This window comes from Neofelis nebulosa, chromosome 6 (assembly GCF_028018385.1).
Source record: "Neofelis nebulosa isolate mNeoNeb1 chromosome 6, mNeoNeb1.pri, whole genome shotgun sequence".
Lineage (NCBI taxonomy): Eukaryota > Metazoa > Chordata > Mammalia > Carnivora > Felidae > Neofelis > Neofelis nebulosa.
In genome coordinates, this window is record NC_080787.1 from 35927112 (window position 1) to 35942476 (window position 15365).

Consider the following 15365-nt stretch of genomic DNA (forward strand, 5'->3'; position numbering starts at 1 on the left):
ACTTGAGATTGGCCTTTAGAGGTCAGGTGGGGTTTCTAGAGATATAAATCTGGGAAGGAGACAGTCAAGGGTGGGTTTGACATAGGAAGCTGGGGAAGGCTCTGGATAAGAGCCTGGCCCGCCCCAGTCATCTGGACATCCTGGATTTGGGATCTGGGCAGAGCGCCCGGCTGAGGGGCCAGCCCCTGGCCCCGGCCACCCGCCGGTGGGGCCCAGTACACATCTCACCCTCTGCTTGCTGGCTCTGGGAGGAGCCACGGGGGCCCGGCCAGCCGCTCCTGCATCTGACGCAGGTGGGGCCGGCCGTCCTGAGCCCGTGACCCACACCTACAGGGAGACGTGGTGCGGCTGTTCCATGCGGAGCAGGAGAAGTTCCTGACGTGTGACGAGTATAAGGGCAAGCTACAGGTGTTCCTGCGCACCACGCTGCGCCAGTCCGCCACCTCGGCCACCAGCTCCAATGCCCTCTGGGAAGTGGAGGTCAGAGCTTGTGTCTTACCCAGGACCCAGCCCTGGGCTCCCCCCTTCTTCCCCCATCCCCCTGGAGGGTAGAGCTGGGGTGGCGGTGGGGTGTCCAGGTGCCACTCACCCAGAGCTCTCCAGGCATCCAGAGTAAACTCCTCCAGGCCTCCCCAGGGTCACCCCTCCCTAGCCAGTCCTCCTTCCTGCCTCACCCCTGCACCCCTCAGGTGGTCCACCATGACCCCTGCCGTGGAGGAGCCGGTCACTGGAATGGCCTGTATCGCTTCAAGCACCTGGCCACGGGCAACTACCTGGCTGCCGAGGTGAGTGGGGAGGGAGAGGGGGGCATCCTGGGGGCTCAGGGTGTGTGTGCATGTGGGCATGTGTGAGCGTGTGTGCCTGTTGCACGTCTGCACACACAGACACACGTGACTGTGGACACTGGTTTATCTGCACTCTTGCATTTAACAAATACTATCAAGTAAGTGCATGAATGTATATAATTGAGTATTATATGAGTATATACATATTATATTAGTAATTATTATTACTATTAGTAATTCTATTAGTATTATATTAGTAATACTAATGAGTATTACTGTGCCTCTGCTATGTGCCAGGAGCTAGTCTACGCCCTGGGGATACAACGGTGAGCCAAATCCCCAGCCCTTGTATAACTTACATTCCACATTCATGTCTGTCCAGAATATGCAGGCCGGTTATATTGGAGCATTCGTGTGTGTGTGTGTGTGTGTGTGTGTGTGTGTGTGTGTGTGTGTTCATCTGTGGGTGTCCACGGAGAGGGGAATGAAGGGCAAGGCCTGGGGCTCTCATTGGTGGCTTCTTCACGAGTGACTTGGGTTTAAGTGCTGGGGTGGGTGCCCCTGGGAGGGTGGGGGCTATTTTGGGGTGGACCTTGTTTTGGGGTCATGTGAGCATAGCTCAGTGTCCGATAGCCTTCCCCAACTCATGTCTCTGTCCAGGAGAACCCCAGTTACAAAGGCGATACCTGTGAGTCCAAGGCGGCAGGAATGGTGAGGACCAAAGTAGGGCTCTGGGGCCTGGGGAAGAGGGACCACGGGAGGGTGGCCGTGAAACCCTGGGAGGTGAGCTGGAGGGAGAAGGCCTCTCAGGTGGAACCCCAGGTGGTTTCAGGGTGCCTGAGAGGAGGGAGGGGCCTCTGCCTGAGTGGGGGTCCTTACCCCAGGGTGCTCAGGGTCGTGCAGGTCGCCGGAACGCTGGGGAGAAGATCAAGTACCGCTTGGTGGCTGTGCCCCATGGCAACGACATTGCCTCCCTCTTTGAGCTGGACCCCACCACCTTGCAGAAAACTGACTCCTTTGTGCCCAGGTGAGTAGGTGCCATGTGCCTGGGGGCTGATGGGAGTCTCCAGGCTGGGCCATCCTGTCTCTGAGCTCCCTGAATCCCACACTCCTCTGTCCTCCTGAGGTCCTTTGGCCTCAGGACCTGCATGTCCCGTTCCTCTGGGGATGGAGCTCTGAGAGCTGTAGGCAGCTAACCACCACTGAACGCTTGCTGTGTGCCTGGCCCTGGGCTCTGTGCATGTGGGTGCTGCCTCATGCAAGTTGCTTTATCAAAATGCCTTCTCTCCAGGGATCTTTATCAGCCACCTGCCCCCGTCGGTCTGCCTACTCAAGCTCAGGCTGCACGAGTTTGTCCAGGGCACACTGGGTGGGGCCGGGGCTCCCCAATCTTTAAGTTCTTCCCCCAACCCTGAGATTCTGGGCCATGACATCAAGCAACTTCCCAGGTGTCCATCAGGCTTTAGTGTTTATTAGCCGTCTGACCTCAGGCAGCTTACTCCATCACTTTGCCCTGATTTCTTGATCTGTGAAGTGGGAATATCAAGTGGGAATATCAAGTGGGAATATCAAGTGGGAATATCAACAGGACTCATGGGAGACGTAATTGAGTCGCTACAGGCCCCCACGATCCCTTAGCTGAAACTCTTGGGGCCAGGTGCATTTTGAGATTCAGATTGTTTTTCATTTCAGAAAGGTAATGATATTTCATAATCAGAGACAAGAGTGTTTCCGCTATGAAACACATACGTCTTGACACTAAGTGGGATAAATAGTCTAAGTGGTTCCATTTGTCCAAATGAGTCTTGGTTCCAAGTTTACAAACAAGCCGGTTTTGGGGAGTGCGGGTGAGGCACGTGGGCCTCGGTAAGGGCAGCAGGGGGCCTGGGGGCTGTTTGCTGGTCACTCTTCTCTGGCTTGGGCTCCTCGCCTGGAGGGGAGCAGTTTCCCTGTCCCGTGGGTGTGGAGTCAGGTGGAGATGTGGAGCATCGGGGGTAGAGCAGACAGCCGGGACGCGATCCGAAGCCCCATCCCCGAGCCCTGACCCTGGCCCCACCTGTAGGAACTCCTATGTCCGGCTGCGGCACCTCTGCACCAACACGTGGATCCAGAGCACCAACGTACCCATCGACATTGAGGAAGAGCGGCCCATTCGGCTCATGGTGCGAGGCGCCCGGGGCTGGGGGGCTGGGGCTGGGGCCTTAGCTCGTCCCTGGGTGCCCTGCTGACCCCTGTCCCTGCAGCTGGGCACCTGCCCCACCAAGGAGGACAAGGAAGCCTTTGCCATCGTGTCAGTTCCGGTGTCTGAGATTCGGGACCTGGACTTTGCCAACGATGCCAGCTCCATGCTGGCCAGTGCCGTGGAGAAACTCAGTGAGGGTTTCATCAGCCAGAATGACCGCAGGTGGGCTGCAGGGCGGGGTCATCGAGGTCTCCTGAGAGGCCTTGTCCTCCAAGGGTCTGCTTTTCATGGACGAAGGAGTCACAAAGCAGAAGCCGGGCAGGTGTGGCTGGGGTGGGGGAGACAGAGGTGGGGACTGGTTTCTGCAGGCTCTGGTGGACCCAGGCCCTTGCCTCACTGCTCGTGTACTGCCAGAACTAACCCTGATGATGGGTTGAGGCTCAGAGAGGTTAAGAGACTTGTCCATGGTCACACAGCTAATCAGTGGTGGGGCCAGGACAGAAATGTGGAGCCCTTCACATCAAACACCCTGCCTTGTGCCCAGTTGTTCCTTTCCAGACTGAAGTGTAACGAGATTCTTTGTTTTGGGGGCACTTGGGAATCCAGGGCGGGTGGGGCGAGGAGTGTGTTTTGAGAGCCATTTTGAGAGCCGTGAAGCTGGGGAGAGAAGTTGAAGGCTGATGATGGGCTCTGTGCTTTGGCCAGCAGGGTGGGCGGGTGACTCGATGAGAGCGTATTTCAGGCAGGGCTGGTTGCCCATGAAGGGCATGTGACGGGTGTGTCCCAAGGCTGTTTCCCAGGGTCGGTGCCTCACGCTTGTCATCCCTGGTGTCCCTTTGTGAAGGTTTGTCATCCAGCTGCTGGAGGACCTGGTGTTCTTCGTCAGCGATGTGCCCAACAATGGGCAGAATGTGCTGGACATCATGGTCACCAAGCCCAACCGGGAACGGCAGAAGCTGATGCGTGAGCAGAACATCCTCAAACAGGTGCCTGTGCACAGGCGTGGGGAATGGGGCGGACCCCCGTCTGGGACCTGCAGTGGCCTTGGGGACTGGGCCGGGTGTCCAGGACAGGAGCCATTCCCATCTGCAGTGGACCTTCTGTGTCTGCAGCTTCTCGTCACCCCTTTTTCCAAAATGAGTATTTGTTGAGCACTGACCGCGTACCAGTGCCCTTGGCTCAGTTGATCTTCTCCACCTGGGGGAGGTAGTATTATTATCCCCATGTTACCCGTGAGGAGACTGAGGCATAGAGGGTGGAGTAACTTGACCGAGAGTTTGCAGCTAGGAAGCAGCAGGGCCAGGATTTGAACTCAGGATGTTGGGTCTAGAACTTGTGCTTTTTTTTTTTTTTTTTTTTTTAAGTAGGCTCCATGCCCAACATGGGGCTTGAACTCATGACCCTGAGATCAAGAGTCCCAGGCTGTACTGATTGAGCCAGCCAGGTGCCCCCAGAACTTGTGCTTTAAAAATATTTTTTTCTCTGGGGCACCTGACTTACCCAGTGGAGCACACGACTCTTGATCTCGAGGTTGTGGGTTCGAGCCCCGTATTGGGTGTGGAGATTACTTTAAATATTCTTTCTAAATTTTTATTGTGAAAACGTTCAAATATGAGAAAGTGCTGAAAGAATAGCGCAGTGAATACACTACAACCACTGCCTGAATGCGCTTGTTACCATTTTGCCGGTTTGGCTTTACGTAACCATGCATCTATACATCTGTCCCCCCGCCCATGCGTTTCCAAACAGGGCGCACCTCACCCCTAAGTTTTCCAGTGTGCATCTCCTGGGATAAACACAATACTGTCATCACACCTAAGAAAATTGGTAATAGTGCCCAATCCATATCAAGTTTCCCTACTTTTCACCCAAAATGTTCTTTTAAAGGTTTTTTGTTGTTGTTGTTTCTTTTGAAGCAGGATCCAATGAAGGTTTTCTCATTCCATATGGTTGCATTTCTTTGGCTTCTGTTCTAGAACAGAACCCTCACCCAATCCCTGCCTTTAAAAATTTTTAAATTACATTAACATTGTTTTGATGAGGCAGGCTGTGTCCGCCCTCCACAATAACCACAAGCTCCTGGAGAAGCACATTACTGAGACCAGAGGTGGAGACCTCTGGCCACACCGGCCTGACCTGCCTTTTCTCTTAACCTGAGACCCCTGAGCTGTGGCAGCCCTGAGCTCTTCCCCCAGACGCTGAGCCTGGTCCAGGATCTGAGCTGGGACTAGTCGTGTGGGGATGGGTGGGCTTAGGGCAGCATTGGAATCCTGGCCAGGAGAAGGGGGTGAGAGCTGGAAGAGGGGCCCTTGATGGGGGCTTGGAGGTCTCAGTCCAGCTTAAAATCAGCTTTGGGGTTCATGGTGGTGTGGCTTTGGGGCACAGTGAGTTTGGGGCTGAGGGATTCTGGGATAATGAGGGTTGCAGGCAGGTATAGGGGGATCCCTCCTCATTCTCTCTGCCCTTCCAGATCTTTGGCATTCTGAAGGCCCCTTTCCGTGACAAGGGGGGTGAGGGCCCCCTGGTGCGGCTGGAGGAGCTGTCAGACCAGAAGAATGCCCCCTACCAGCACATGTTCCGCCTCTGCTACCGGGTGCTGCGGCATTCCCAGGAGGATTACCGTAAGAACCAGGTGCGCTGCTCACCCTGGCCTGAGCCTTCCTGGCCCCGGGGGTCTCCCCACACACCTGCTCACTGGCTTGCTCTCTTGCTCACTCCTGCTTTTGTTCGTTCAGCAAATGTTTTCTGAGGCACGCACACACTGCGTGACAGGCACCGTTTTAGGCCTGGGGATACTGTAGGGAACCAGGCGACCCGGCCAGCTTCATGGGTGTGCAGAGAAGGACCTCGAGCTGGCTTTAATGCTCTGCGGTTGCCATCTTGAAATTCTCAAATTTTTTTTTTTTTTTACATTTTATTTATTTTTGAGACAGGGAGAGACAGAGCATGAACAGGGGAGGGTCAGAGAGAGGGAGACACAGAATCTGAAACAGGCTCCAGGCTCTGAGCTGGCAGCACAGAGCCCGACGTGGGGCTCGAACTCACGGACCGTGAGATCATGACCTGAGCTGAAGTCGGCCGCTTAACTGACTGAGCCACCCAGGTGCCCCCTGAAATTCTCAAATTTTGAAGAAGGGTCCTGCTATTTCATTTTTGCACAGGGCCCCATAAATTATGTAGCCGGTCCTGCCCGATAATTTCCTCCCCTGTGGAGGCTTCATTCTGATAGGGAGACAGGCTGGGAGCTGAAGAACTAGATTACGTAAACCTACTCTTCTGCCCGGTGCCAGTTTCCTCTCCCAGACTGCCACCTTGCCAGGGTCGGGGTCCCCCGCCTGTGGGAGGGACCCCTGTCTTCAGGGCTAAGGCGGGGTGCTGGAGCAGAGCTGGGCTCCCCACGACTCAGCCCGTCTGTTCCCCAGGAGCACATCGCCAAGCAGTTCGGGATGATGCAGTCCCAGATCGGCTATGACATCCTGGCAGAAGACACCATCACTGCCCTCCTGCACAACAACCGCAAGCTCCTGGAGAAGCACATCACCAAGACCGAGGTGGAGACCTTCGTCAGCCTCGTACGGAAGAACAGGGAGCCCAGGTGAGCCTGCCCACCCCCCCACCCCCCACCCTCCACCCTCTCACTGCACCTATGCCCTTCTCCTTCCCAGTCCTCCGGGGGCACAGAGTCCGCTGCAGCTGCTCATTACGAATAGTGAAAAACTATTGCCTCCATTGGTAAATTGCCACCTCTCTGAGGCCCTGGCCTCTGCAGCCCCTCTCTGGGACCCCTCCCAAATTTGGCCCAATCTAACAACAAGAGGGTCAATGCCTGGTATAGCAGAAGGCCCAAGACCCTTCTCTGGTGACAAAGTCGGTGCCTGTATTGAACCAGTTGTTAAATATTTTGAATATCACTCCTGTCCTTGTGCCTCCTTTACCCTGACTCCTTGGACCCCCAGCTACCCTCCCCCCGCTGCCCAGGGTGATCAGGGTGATGCCCATGACTGTCTCTCCTTGGGCAGCTGGGAGTCCATCGTGCCCATACCCCAAGCTTTGGGGTAGGAGCAGAAACAGTAAACCGGTTTTAGGGAGCCAGTGCCGTCCGCTGGGGAAGGAGGACGTTGGGCTTTATCCCTACCAGGGACCAGCCTCTGAGCCCCCTGGCCCTCCTTGCTGTCACCACCCCAGGTTCCTGGACTACCTCTCTGACCTGTGTGTGTCCAACCACATCGCCATCCCTGTCACCCAAGAGCTCATCTGCAAATGTGTGCTGGACCCCAAGAACAGTGACATTCTCATCCAGACTGAGTGAGCCATTGCGCTGCCTCCTGCCCACATCCAGGGCTCTGCCTCGCCCTGCTCCTCAGCCGCCTTGGAGCCTGGGCCCCGTCCGCTAGAACTGACACCCTCGTGGTCTGCAGACATGTGCCCTTGCCTGCTGGGTGCCCAGCCCTGTGCTGGCGCTACGTGAGGAGGGAGGCCTAGGGGAATGAGCCGGATCCTTTGTCCTCGAGAAGGGCGTGGCCTGAGGAACTTGTCTGAGCTGGCACTCAGCCAAGCTCCAGGAGGGGTCCGTGTGGCTGGGCATGCTCGGGGAGGGCTGTGGGCACGGAGTCCGGCCCCAGCCCCCTGCTCCCTGTGATGGGTGGCCCTGGTTTGCAGGCTGCGGCCAGTGAAGGAGATGGCCCAGTCCCATGAGTATCTGAGCATCGAGTACTCAGAGGAGGAGGTGTGGCTCACTTGGACCGACAAGAATAACGAGCACCACGAGAAGAGCGTGAGGCAGCTGGCCCAGGAGGCGCGGGCCGGCAATGCCCACGACGAGAACGTGCTCAGCTACTACAGGTGCGTCCGGGGCCAGCTCCTTCCCCTGCTTCGTGCCGTGCTACCTGTGCCCTTGGGCCTTCTCAGAAGGCCTTCAGCCAGTCCCTGCTGGGGGATGAGCCCCAGCAGCCTTGCAGCCTTCCTCAGGGAGGCTGAGTGAGGGCAACTGTGTAGCTAAAGAGCTCAGCACAGTGACTGGGCCTGAAAGAAACCGAAACCTGTCTCCAAACGTATTGATTTAGAAAATGAGATACTGGGTAACACGTATCAAATGCGGGCCATGTACCAGGCACTGTTCAAAGTGACCTGGCCACTCACTGATGCCCCACCGTAACCCTGTGACTATTGTCACCCTCGAAGTTGGACGACAGCACAGAGAGGTAAAACAACTTGCCCAAGCTCACACATCCTTAGTGGTGGGCCATCTGTCGCCAGGGCCCACGGCAGGTAACGCAGGGCTCTGAGCAGGAAGCCGAGGGCGTGCCGCCACCCTGGGGCAGAGCAGTGTCGCCTGCAGCCGCCATTTCTGTAGCTCTCACACCCCGGGCTCACACCCTGCACCCCCCGCTCTGCCCAGGCTGGTCCCCCTACCGCACTCCCCTCCCCTTCCTCTCCCGGCCCGTCACTCAGCCAGCCCTCTTCCCTGTGAAGACCTGGGCTGGCTGAGCCAGGAAGTGCTTTCCTCCTTTCCTCCTCAGCAAGGAGCGGGGAGAGCTGCAAATACGCAAAACTCCAGGCTGTTTTCCCTTTCACCGCGCTCACTCAGAATTGTGTCCTTCCTATTATGTGGGCAGATGCCTGGTTTGACCTACGTCCCATTGCCACTTTCCCAAATTCTCAACTTGCTCAGGTCCAACTGCTAGTAGCCCTCGCTGGCCCCCGCCTGCCATGTCCTCACCCTCCGCCCTGCCCTCCCTGCAGGTACCAGCTGAAGCTCTTTGCCCGCATGTGCCTGGACCGCCAGTATCTGGCCATCGACGAGATCTCCCAGCAGCTGGGTGTTGACCTGATCTTCCTGTGTATGGCAGACGAAATGCTGCCCTTTGACCTACGCGCCTCCTTCTGCCACCTGATGCTGCACGTGCACGTGGACAGGGACCCCCAGGAGCTGGTCACACCTGTCAAGTTTGCCCGCCTCTGGACTGAGATCCCCACAGCCATCACCATCAAGGAGTGAGATGGGTAGGGGAGGGTGGGCCAGGCGAGCGAGGCTGGGGTGGGAGGATCTCACGGACCCTCATGCCTCACTGCCTCCGCCCCCCAGCTATGATTCCAACCTAAACGCCTCTCGAGACGACAAGAAGAACAAGTTTGCCAGCACCATGGACTTCGTGGAGGACTACCTCAACAATGTGGTCAGCGAGGCTGTGCCCTTTGCCAATGAGGAGAAGAACAAGCTCACCTTTGAGGTTGGCTGGGCAGGGGGGTGGGGGGGCTGGTGCTTGGCAGGGGGCTCTGGTGGGGGGTTCCTCACGAGGCCTCAGTTGCCCCCTGGGGTGCGTTGGGGGCTCCATGACCCCCACCTTTCCTCAGTGCCCCAGCCAGTTCAGGGAGACTGCGTGGACCAGTGGGATTCCCCAAGTGGGAGGCTTCTCCCCCTGCTACCTGGGAGAGGGCTGACTCCCCTTCGTCCACGCACCCCTTCAGCCCCACCTGGCTCATAGGTGCCTGTGGGGAGCTACCCCCCCCCCCACCTTCCTGCATTTCCGCTCTATCCCCACCGCCCCCCACCCCCCCAGCACAGTATTCTTCCTTGTAGGCCTCACTTCCTTATCAGCCCACTAGGGCACAAGGGTGGCTGTGTCCAGGCTCCCCGAGATCCTGCCTTTACCCAAGAACTTAGTCACACCCTCATTACACCTGCTCAGCCCTACCTTCCCGCCCTGGCCCCGCCCTTCACGAGGCCCCGCCCCACTCACCTCGGCCCCGCCTCCTCCTCCCGCAGGTGGTCAGCCTGGCGCACAATCTCATCTACTTCGGCTTCTACAGCTTCAGTGAGCTGCTGCGGCTCACTCGCACTCTGTTGGGCATCATCGACTGCGTGCAGGGGCCCCCGGCCATGCTACAGGCCTATGATGACTCAGGCGGTGAGGCTTTGTGGCCAGACCCCCACCCCTGGCGTTCTCCATCTCCTCCTAGTGCCAGAAGTCCTCTGATCAACACCCTGTGCAGCCTGCCTCCTGGCCTCTGCTGGACCAGAGGGGCTCCTGTCCAGGCTCTGTGGAGACCCCGGGGCCTGGGGGCGTTGCCTTCCAAGGCATCTTAGTCTTGAGGGGAGATGATGAGGGAGGAGGGGAGACACACAGGCCCTGCCTGAGGGGCCCCCTGTCAGATGGGGAAGGTGGGGGAGAACAGCCCTGCCATCTATTGTCAGATGGCCGCCTTTGCCCTGGCCATCCCTTCTTTGCCCAGATTTGGCTTAAAGCTCACCTCCCCCAGGAAGGCTTTCTGGGTTAGCCCTGCAGCTGACAGAGACAGAGTCAGACCGAGGGGTCCTGCTGTGCACCCCCTGTGATCCCCATGTGCTTCCCACTCCGCAGGCAAGAACGTGCGGCGGTCCATCCAGGGTGTGGGCCACATGATGTCCACCATGGTGCTAAGCCGAAAGCAGTCTGTCTTTGGCGCCCCCAGCCTGCCTGCTGGCTCTGGTGCCACTGAGCCACTGGACCGAAGCAAGTTTGAGGACAATGAAGACATTGTGGTGATGGAGACCAAGCTGAAGATCCTGGAAATCTTGCAGGTGGCTGGGCCAGAACAGTGGTGGGAGGTGTTGGGAATAGGGCAGGAGAGGGGAGCCTGGGACAGGAAGGTTGGTGGGGTGAACTCCCACTCAGATTATAAGATCCAGTACTGGAGGGCTCCATAGTGATCGGCTGTGTAGCCCAGTGGTTCTCAAAGTGTGGTCCTTGGACCAGCAACCTCAGCCTCACCAGGGAACTCAGAAATGCATGTTCTCGGGCCCCGCCCCAGACCTATGGACCAGAAGCCTCTGAGGCAGGCCCACGGTCTGTGCTGTGACAAGCCCCCCGGGTGATTCTGGGGTGCACCAAGGCCTAGCTCCGTCCCTCCATTGTACGGATGAGGAAAGGAAAAGTGGGGAGGGAACTTTCCTGCCATCACACAGAGATTCTGAAGCAGAGCTAGAGTCTTAAGAGCCGTTTCCTGGTGAGGCAGATATAGTCTTTCCTGCTCTCAGTCTTGTCTGAGACCCCCTAGTAACACTTGGAGAAGGGGCTGGTAGGATCCCAAGGAGTGGTTGCTTGCTTTTGCCTTATTGTCAGCAGAGGACGGGAAGGGTAATACCATGACCTCCATGGGGACCCAGTCTGGGCAAGGCCTGGTCAGGGGATTCAGAGGAGGGGAGTCAGAGGAGGGGGATTCTGATTCATCTAGGGGCTAAGGGCTTCCAGATCTGTGTTCTGGGGTATGGCCAGAAGCTCTCTGTGCCCCATAAGGATAGAGGCCAGTCAAGGGTGTCCTCAAACCTTGTGTCCTCACCCCCTGCCCCACAGTGGCCTCTCCTGCTCCCCTTCAGTCTTCAATTCTCCACCCGCCTGCCCCCCCCAGCCCCAGGCAGAGCAAGGTTGGAGGATGAGAGTCGGCCTCTGGGCCTGGGGAGCTTCCTTCTCTTTCCTGTCAGTATCTTGCCTGGGAAGGAGGGGCTGAGTGGGCTGGGATGGGGCAGGGGGTGTCTCTGCCTAATTTGGAGAGGAGGTGTCATCCCTCATCACTGGGTCAAGAGTGGAGGAGAGGGCACCCTGGACCTCCCTGGGGAGAGGAGTCTTGATTTTTTAGGTTGTGATAATGCTGGAGCATCTGGAACGTCTATGCTGAGATACCCAAATGCTAGAGCTCATTCAGGGTACCACCTTCCCCCCCACCCTCGGGGCACAATTGGCCCTCCGACCTCAGTCCAATCGCCACCCCGTCCCTCCCCAATTCTCCAGTTCATCCTCAATGTCCGCCTGGATTACCGCATCTCCTACCTGCTGTCCGTCTTCAAGAAGGAGTTTGTGGAGGTGTTTCCCATGCAGGACAGCGGGGCCGACGGCACAGCCCCGGCCTTCGACTCCACCAGTGAGCCCCCACCGCTGCCTTCCCCACCCCTGCCTTCCCCCGCCTTCAGGCTGAGGCTATGTGACTCACCCAGGGGTACACATCAGTGGGGTGGAGGCTGAGGGAGACCTTAGGGCTGGATCCCCAGCCCTGCCTCTGTTTCCCAACCTGCAAAGGCCTTTCCTCCCTAGTATCTCATTTATTTGCCACGGTAAGAGGCAAAGGCAGAGATCATCGCCTCTATTTCCCAAATGGAGAAACTGAGGCCCGTATAGAGGGGCGGGGACTTGCCTCAGGTCACAGCCAGTCAGAGGCTGAACCAGACCAGGACCCAGGTCTCTGGATGCCCAGCTCAGAACCCTGCTCACCCCTGCAGGGCGGTGGGGCTGCTCTGAGAAGGAGCACGCAGGTGGGGCTGCTACCCAACAAGTGCAGGGAACAAGGTGGTTTGGGGACCTGCCTGCTCCCTCCCCCTGTGATCCTTATCTTTCCTGGGCACGGACTGGCCACCTGCCCCCATCTGCCCACTCTTGCTCCCCACAGCTGCCAACATGAACCTGGATCGCATCGGGGAGCAGGCGGAGGCCATGTTTGGAGTAGGGTGAGGCCAGAGTTGAGGTGGGGGGTTGTGTGTGGGGTTGGGTGGGTGATGCTGACACCGGTGTGAGAACCTCCCTCTTGGGGTCTCCAAGGCTGGGTTTCCCAGGGCTGGGGCTGGCCCCTCCTCCTGGGTCATACTCCCCGCAGCCCCTTGCCGGGCTCTGCGGCAGGGGTCTCCTTGGCTTTGTGCGTTTGCCCTGTCAGGCCTCCCCGGCCCCAGTGATACAGGGGCCGCTTGGACCTTAGTGTCATCTTGGTCATTCCCCTGCCCTCACCCAGGGCTGTTGTGCTCCTGTTTGTGCATTGGGATTTGGACCAGGTAGCTGGAGGGGAGCAGGGGGAGGTGGGGGGATAGCCCGCTGTACAGAGGGCTGGAAGGGGAGGGCTCCTTCTGGGGGTTGGGGCTCCTAACCATTTCCACGCCACACTCTTGGGATCTAGCGAAGCCTTTGGACCCCTGCTCAGCATGGCATTTTTAAATTCATAAAATAAAGCATGTGAATTGCAAAGGAAAGCAAGTGCTTTGAGATACAGCTATCAAAATATTGAAGAAAACAAATTAGACACGCCAGTTAGATATGGGCCTTTTTATTAACACATTAGGTAACAAACTGGGCCAGGGCTATAATTAGTACCACGATTTCCAAGTGGCAATGAACGTACCTGGCATTTCGCGATTTCTGTAACACCCATAAGGTGATGTGAAAACATCTGTGATTTGTAGTGGTGACCGAATCACAGGTAGTGCTGATTTTTTTCTCACTGAAGGAAATGCTGCATTTTTAGTTAGAGATTGGTAAAACCAAAGCCGTGGATTTTGCCCGCCCTCTGTCCACGGCCCCGGCCGATCTCTGCGAGTCCCTGGGGGGTGTCTGTGGGTCCCGTGTGAAGAGTCGCCGCTTCGGCTGCTTAATCAAAGGGAACCCGGGGATCACTCAGGGAGCTCAGGGCGTTGGCTGTTTACAAACTGGTGAGAAACCATCACTGCTTTCAGCAAGTATTGCACTGGGCGCTGCCTCTGCCGAGGGGGGGTGGGGAGCACGCTTTTCCCTTCGGCCGGCAGGGAGCTCACGGGCCGCCCGTTCCCCTCGCCTGTGCTGCAGGAAGACAAGCAGCATGCTGGAGGTGGACGACGAGGGCGGCCGCATGTTCCTACGGGTGCTTATCCACCTCAGCATGCACGACTACGCGCCGCTGGTCTCGGGGGCCCTTCAGTTGCTCTTCAAGCATTTCAGCCAGCGCCAGGAGGCCATGCACACCTTCAAGCAGGTGCTGCTCCTGTCTGCGCCCCCTTGCCCTTGGGGAGGGGGAAGGAGGCCCAAGGGGGCTTCCCCGGGGGGGGGTGGCCAGAGGACCACCTGGCCCCGGCACCGAGCAGGCAGGTGCGCTGGCCGGGCGCTGGCCTGTGCTGGGCACCGGGGGGTTGACCGTGACGTAGATGCTCACAGCTCAGGGGAAGTTCAAGATGCTTCTCTGGGGTTCTTGGCCTTGCTGAGCTCCTTAAAGGTGAAGGCCAAGTCTTGGGCCATCTTTATTCCCTCTCAGCCTGACTCAAGTCCTGTCACTTTTTATGATGTGGATGGCACTTTATAGTTTAACAAACTACACCACGTGCACGTTTGCTAAGTGCTTCAAATCACACCCGGCGTGCAGTCAGCCCTCACTAAGGTGACTGGTTGTGTGCTCGCCATGTCGTGTGGGCTTGACAGCTCCCTGGGAAACGGGACTGGCATTTAGCAAGGGTGTGCCAGACACTGAGCCTTGGCCTCATGTTAATGGAATTCTCGGGGCAGCCCTGGCAACGTGGTTACTACTCTCCTGTTTTTTTAGAGGGACATTGAAGCCCAGGAAGCTTTCCCTCCTTACCCACTGACCAGAGCGAGCAAAGTGGGAGCCGAGGTTCAGATCCCTCTTTCAGCCAGCATTCAGTGATGCCAGGATGCTTTGTCCTGCATTTGGGGTCCGAGTGACCAAGTGACAGGCCTTCGCAGCACAAGTCAATGAGTCGCTGAAGCCAGGTGATGGGGCAGCTCATGCCAAGGAGTGCAGGGAGGCCTTCGGCCATCAGGGAAGGCTTCCTGGAGGTGGTGGACTATGGCACGGCCATACACATTGAGTGGGAGCAGAGGCAGAATGGAGATGCCAGGACCAGAGGCCGGGGCATCAGGCACCGGGGTTCTTTGCGAGGCGGTGGACCTGGGGGCACCCGTCTCACCAGGCAAGCCTGCCTTCAACCTGCAGGTGCAGCTGCTGATCTCAGCTCAGGATGTGGAGAACTACAAGGTGATCAAGTCAGAGCTGGACCGGCTGCGGACCATGGTCGAGAAGTCGGAGCTGTGGGTCGACAAGAAGGGCAGCAGCAAGGGCGAGGAGGTGGAGGCAGGTGCTACCAAAGACAAGAAGGAGGTGAGCGAGGTCGTGGGGAGCTGGGGAGACAGGGCTTCCAGCGAGGGCGGGGCCTGGCTGACCCCCATTCCCTGTGTCCGCAGCGGCCCACAGACGAGGAGGGCTTTCTGCACCCACCTGGGGAGAAGAGCAGTGAGAACTACCAGATCGTCAAGGGCGTGAGTGGCTGGGGGCCCCGAGGACCCCCTGGAGGCTCTGGGGCCTGGCCTCTCCCGCCTCCCCACTCTGCCGGCCACCGGTCCTCAAAATTGACATCCTCTGGCTTTTCCTGTGCATTAAAAACGGCCCTGCCGAAGTCCAGATGGCATTATTTTAAAGCTGAAGGAATTTAATGAAATTCCATTTCACAGTCATACTGTTCTATTTACTTTTATGGGTGGGACTGGGTTTTTAGTGCTTCCCTGCCTCGTTGCAGTGATCTGACTCCGTGACCGCGGCCTCTTTCCCCCTTCCTGTCCCCAGCGTGAGCTGGGACTTGGCTGGGGTTGGCCGGGGACTCCGACCAGCCTGAGCGG

General features: G+C 57.7%; 1 protein-coding gene across 3 annotated transcripts in view; it reads left to right on the forward strand.

Moving 5' to 3' along the window:
* Positions 1 to 15365, forward strand: part of ITPR3 (inositol 1,4,5-trisphosphate receptor type 3) — a 67691-nt gene that overhangs the window by 33188 nt on the left and 19138 nt on the right. For 2 of the 3 annotated variants that reach the window (XM_058733601.1, XM_058733599.1), the window contains exons 8-27: positions 334 to 480; positions 690 to 785; positions 1446 to 1496; positions 1670 to 1812; positions 2848 to 2947; positions 3029 to 3189; positions 3812 to 3953; positions 5438 to 5599; positions 6390 to 6562; positions 7153 to 7272; positions 7627 to 7809; positions 8710 to 8961; positions 9053 to 9197; positions 9734 to 9875; positions 10329 to 10528; positions 11736 to 11865; positions 12388 to 12445; positions 13548 to 13713; positions 14686 to 14850; positions 14934 to 15008. In XM_058733601.1, coding sequence (XP_058589584.1) covers positions 334 to 480; positions 690 to 785; positions 1446 to 1496; positions 1670 to 1812; positions 2848 to 2947; positions 3029 to 3189; positions 3812 to 3953; positions 5438 to 5599; positions 6390 to 6562; positions 7153 to 7272; positions 7627 to 7809; positions 8710 to 8961; positions 9053 to 9197; positions 9734 to 9875; positions 10329 to 10528; positions 11736 to 11865; positions 12388 to 12445; positions 13548 to 13713; positions 14686 to 14850; positions 14934 to 15008 — 2811 coding nt within the window. The remainder of the gene's footprint in view (positions 1 to 333; positions 481 to 689; positions 786 to 1445; positions 1497 to 1669; positions 1813 to 2847; positions 2948 to 3028; positions 3190 to 3811; positions 3954 to 5437; positions 5600 to 6389; positions 6563 to 7152; positions 7273 to 7626; positions 7810 to 8709; positions 8962 to 9052; positions 9198 to 9733; positions 9876 to 10328; positions 10529 to 11735; positions 11866 to 12387; positions 12446 to 13547; positions 13714 to 14685; positions 14851 to 14933; positions 15009 to 15365) is intronic. The other variant, XM_058733600.1, reaches the window with a different exon arrangement.